The following is a 5,566-nucleotide window of genomic DNA, read 5'->3' on the forward strand; positions in this document are numbered from 1 at the left end:
AGTTAATCATTTTGCAACGAATCAAGACTCAAGTTTTGCAATTATAACTCTTACATTTGGTGCGATTTGGCATCGTTGCAATATTTGCTACAAAGTTCAGTTTTCTACGTTGGAAAAAAATGTCCTTAACAGAAATTGAATCAGTAGACTGTGTCATCCTCTCCTAATTAAAAAATGTAAAGCTCAAAGGCAAAATACATCAACTACAAATGTGTGTATAACTATTTACAATGTAGTCAACTTACTTGTCATTGTAATTATCGGTGACAGCGTGAACAAACAGAAACTTTTGTCTTTTGTTTTATTGCTGTTATTTTTCAAGAATCCCGTCACCACATTTTTTCATTATATTCAACCCATTGTTTTTGGTACCAATAAAGTCCTCCAGTGTTAGACTGATCTGTGTGCAGCTGATGTGCAGCACTCATTCTTGTTCAGTCTCATGGCGTGCCAGCGCGGCGGGGTAACGTGGTCCCACAGGGGCCAGGGAAGTGGAACCTGGAACAGAAAAGGAAATGTTGCCTATTCTGTAAACGTGACATAAATGAGTTATGATTAATGATGCACGTGCCTGAGTGTGTGACAGTAAATGAAACATACTTGAAGCGCATGGTGGCGGGCGTGTTCTCCATGTTGAACTCGGCCACAGGGACACCTCTGGCTGCCACCTGAGGAGCAAACATGGCTGCTGGATACACGATGGATGAAGTGCCAACCTGCAGAGTGAGATTTCATTACATACGGTAACTTAAGCGTTACAATAATGCAAATCCTATTGCACATATTTCATATTATATTCTGTTCACATTTCATTTATCTGAAAACCTCCAGATTCTGGTTATTCTGGTAGACGAGCACAAACTTTTAAAAGGATGACGAGTAAAAGCTCAGGTGATTATTTCAAAGTTACTATATTTTCTAAAAACCTTAAAAAGCAATTGTGTCAATAATTAATAATTTAGCTACTTATTTGTTTCATACAACCGTGTTGCTGTCAACATGCAACATCTTTTTACTTTTATACAGTACTAAATTTAACTCTGATATACCTCAAAATAACATGAAAACTTTTATTTTTAAGACCTCCGAGGCTGTTTTGTGACAAATAACAAAATGTATAAAAAATATTAATGAGTATGGAAAAATAACTGGCATGTACATCAGTGAATTTGGCAGTACTGTTGATGCACTTTATAATTTTTGGATGTGAAGCTGCACACACACACACACACACACACACACCACGAGGCAGAGGTCACAGCTGTCCAACACTTTCTCTGTGCGGTTGACGATGTCTGAGTCCAGAGACTCTCCAAACCAAACCACAGCTGGTCTCAGGAGACCGTGACAGCCTTTCTGCTCACACCTGAAACACACACACACACACACACACACACACACACACTTTGTCAACATAAATAACCTCATTTGAAGAGCAGAGCATGTGAAAAAAGAACACGAGTGTGTGACTTACCTGGGCAGCTGCTGAACAGGGATCTGGGCATCATCTGTGTCTGGGTCTGGAGCTCTGAGGGGGCAGTTTGGTAAAAGAGGTGTCACTAAAAAAAGGCAATTACACCTCAATACACTTAAAATTCTACAAGTACAAAGCATGTTTCTTATTAATTCATGTAAATTTATACTGATGCTGAGTCCCTATCTGATATTTATATGTTCGTTCATATAACAGCCACACAGTGCACACTTCAATTACATACAGTTTTAATCCAAACCATTTTAGGTAAGATTTGGTTGAAATATGAATTGGTCTTTATTATGAGAACATTGCCAGCGTTATAGCTTTCTTTTGATGTTTCATTACAAAACTATGAAAAATATCTGACCAAAAAGTAGATTAGCCTGGAAACTAACATCCAAAGTGATCCTTTCAATTACTTATTTATTTAAATGTATTCATCTTCTCCATGAATGTGTTTATTCCTTCAAATGTTTTCATTTAGCTTTAACCCAGTGCCACGTTTACATCACCTATATGACTGTTAAAAATCCGTACAGATCAGTTTTAATATGATCAGTTGTGATATTCATGTTTTAATTTTAGCACAGGAATTCTGTCATTATGTCTACAGCGGAGGCTCAATCGAAACATTTCTAAGCTATTAAAAACATACGTTTCTAAATGTCAGATAAGTGACAGTGACATTTCATCGGGTGTTATTTAGCCGCTGACATGTGACAGAGACTGAAGCAGACTTTTTTTCGCTCTGCCATTTCCTGCTCAAATGAATATGATCAATATCTCTTCTAACACATTTTCGTGTTGTTGAGGAAAACAGTCCGATTCACCAAACAACATCGGATGAGGCTCTTACCCTTTGCCCTCCAGAGCGGCACAGATGGGGCTCTTGTAATTGGCTGCTTCATGACCACAGCTCATACAGCGTGTTTTAAACAGACTTCCTGGATTAACAATATAAATTACAACAGATTAGGGCTGAAACAAATATTCAAATGATTTTATTCGATTAATTGTTTTGTGTAATATACCAAATTAATTGCCAAATATTTGTAGGTCCCAGCTTCTCAAGTCTATTCATCTTTAAAAACTTAATTTATTAATATTTTTCCTACTTTTTTACATTTATGGACTACTAAACAATTAATAAACTATTGAAAAATTATCAGTGAATCAATCAGTAATGTTTACAGATGAAAGGACAAATAATTATTCTGTTAATTAGTTATTAGAGTCTACAAATGTCAGAATATAGTGAAAAGTGGCCATCACACTGTCTGAGGGACGCCATCACATTTCTTGTTTTGTCTGCTCAACAAGGAAAGCAGCAAATCCTCTGACATTTAGAAGCTAAAACAAGAGAATGTTTGGCTTTTTTGCTGGAAACAATACTTATTCATTCTTAGTTGAGTACAAACATAGTTGATAATACATTACTAAATCCATGCTGGCGTCTACAGGGTTTTCTACTTGCCGTGGAGCTCCAGGATGTTTTTGGATCCGGCGCGGCGGTGGAGCTCGTCGATATTTTGAGTGATGACCGTAACGTTGCGTCCCTGTTTGCTCAGTCGCTCCTCACACTCTGCGATAGCCAAGTGGGCGGCGTTGGGATTTTTGGTGAGCATAACCTCGCGGCGGTAATGGTAAAACTCCCAAACACGGGAGGAATTCCTGGAGAACGCCTCGGGGGTGGCAAGTTTCTAAATGATGAAGACATTTTTTTTAAAAGGGCCATTAAAACTGACCATTTAGAAATAAAATTAACATTGTAGATTACACTCGTAGCTAAAACTAATGTAGTCTAATACAACAGTCCCGCAATGAATTGCACCTCAACGAAAGTGTTCAGTTTTTGTAGAAACTGTAAAGAGTTGTTGATTCAACTGTATGATAAATTTGTGGAGCTAACGTATTGAGTTGCATTATACTGACAGGTGTTTTAACTCCATTTTATTAAAGAGTAAACAGCAACACCTCAATAATATAATAATATGCTTGCATACCTGTGCTTCCCATTTTCTCCAGTAGCCTCCTGCTCCTCTGAAGGTGGGGACTCCACTCTCTGCACTCACCCCTGCTCCTGTGATGATGGCTATATCATTGGCCTTGGAGAAAATCTCCCTGAGTGCTGCCAGGTCTGCACAAAAAACAAGCCCAAGAAACATCAATACAAAAAAGCCCTCATGGATTTGTGGATGGCTAATAGAAAAATTGCTGTTCAGGATGAGGATATAACAGAAAACAAAGTGACTGTAAAGAACAAAGACTACCTGAACTGGGTCTGGCCATGTCTTGGTTGCCCCACTGCCTTTTCAGGTGGAGGTGCAGGTGGGAGTTTATTAGGCCTCTACAGGTGAGCTGGCGCACAATCATTGGCTTTTAGCTACTAGGGAAGAAAAACAAACAAAGGAAAAAAACTCCATTTGTGCTTCCTATGTAATCACATATTTTACAATTGATACTTTTGCACACAATGAACAAAGAAACTTGTTTAAACACGATAAATAGGCTGCAGTTGTTCCAGCCTATTAGTTTCTTCAGAGTTTTGCTAGTTTTTTATCTTTCACTAAAACATTTGCACAGGTTTGCGAAACTCTCAAAATGTAAAAGCGACCTGTGACTAGCTTGTGGTGTGTTGATTTATGTTCAGAGGGAGGCCATTGTGATGTTTATAAAGCTAAGTCAACAGAGTTAACATAAACAAACACAAAGAAAGCCTGCTACTTTACTTACTTACTTTACTTTGTATAATGACATGAGCAAGGGGATTTAGTGTCATTCTTAGAGTAATACAGTAATATTACAAAGGTTTTACTGCACAATGACAAACATGGAACTTCCTGAAACACAGTTAACAGAGCTGTCATTAGCGGTCAGCTAAGCTAGCTAAGCTAACAGCCTGTCAGCAGGTTCAATGGAAGTTAGCTAGCACGCTATCAAGCTAGCGCTGGTATCCAAGGAAACTGCAGCACGGCTTCTCCTGCGTCACATTACACTGTCAAGAAAATGTGGCGTGCACATGGTTGTATACAGGGTTTCCTAACTAAGTAGCTACCTGAAGCCAGGACCATCAGCTGGAAGAAGCAGGAACCCAGTCGGTGTTTGCTCAGCATCTGAAGTTGGACTGGTTGGTTTGGCCGTGAGGGAATGAGCCTCTGAAGAGGGTGTGCGAGTAAATAACAACCCCACCAAAAACAAGATATGGCCAGAAGAGGGCGCATTTGTACAGTAGTATTTTACTGTATGTATATTCATGTTTTTAAGTAACACTGGCCCCTGAAGAGTGTGGGTAGAAAACACAGTCTCTTGTACGTTTGAACTATTTTAGTTTGTTCATAACAACTGCATAACCACAATTACTTTAGATGGCTTGCATTTATCCATCGTCTTTTAACCATAGCCAGTGGTAGAAGAAGTAGGATAATTTAGCAATAATCTGGTACAAGTAAAAGTGCTGCATTGAACATTTTAAAAGTTAAGTTACAGTGGCCTACAAAAAATAAAAGTACTGGCTCATTTTAGAATATTGTTTATTATATATTATAACTTTAATGTTGCAGCTAGTACATGTGGGGTACAATACAATATATTTATTCGGAACTGAAGTATAACGTTGTACAGTACTTGAGTAAATATACTTATATTCCACCACTGTCAATAGCTTTCAATAACAAAATAGTCCAAATTAACTTTGCTGTATTTTCCCCATGTTGTGCTTTCTTACTGAAATATTAGTTATCTCACTTACAATCATGTTTTATGGTCCCTAGTTACTTGACAGTTACCTTTGGCAAATACGGTCAATGCTATGTCAAAAATACTGAGGCTGTTTCATAGAAAACATTTGTTTTGTAAAATGTATGCCGTTATGAATTTCAAAATGTGTAAGTAGAACAGGTGTCTCTTGTGGTTGACCATGAGCGGGATTCAATCCTGTCACTTTCTTTGTCCCACCCTGAATCTATTTCTATGAGCCAGTCTTGCAGGTGTTGTCAAACTAAAAGAACACTGTTTTGGCTTGCGGCATCAAAGAGCCTCATGATCAATGCTTCTCCTTTATTATCTTAAAGTGGAATTTAAAGGAGGTGG

The 5,566-nt window shown here is 38.2% G+C and overlaps 1 protein-coding gene across 1 annotated transcript; it reads right to left on the reverse strand.

Moving 5' to 3' along the window:
• Positions 1 to 284: 284 nt before the first annotated feature.
• Positions 285 to 4,664, reverse strand: LOC115007061 (NAD-dependent protein deacylase sirtuin-5, mitochondrial-like). Its single transcript, XM_029429742.1, is given in 10 exon segments — positions 285 to 463; positions 465 to 498; positions 601 to 716; positions 1,243 to 1,366; positions 1,475 to 1,528; positions 2,334 to 2,421; positions 2,952 to 3,177; positions 3,481 to 3,614; positions 3,748 to 3,863; positions 4,533 to 4,664. Coding segments are annotated over 9 exon segments (918 nt in total). The 5' UTR covers positions 3,851 to 3,863; positions 4,533 to 4,664; the 3' UTR covers positions 285 to 424.
• Positions 4,665 to 5,566: the final 902 nt, after the last annotated feature.

Source organism: Cottoperca gobio, chromosome 4 (assembly GCF_900634415.1).
Source record: "Cottoperca gobio chromosome 4, fCotGob3.1, whole genome shotgun sequence".
NCBI lineage: Eukaryota > Metazoa > Chordata > Actinopteri > Perciformes > Bovichtidae > Cottoperca > Cottoperca gobio.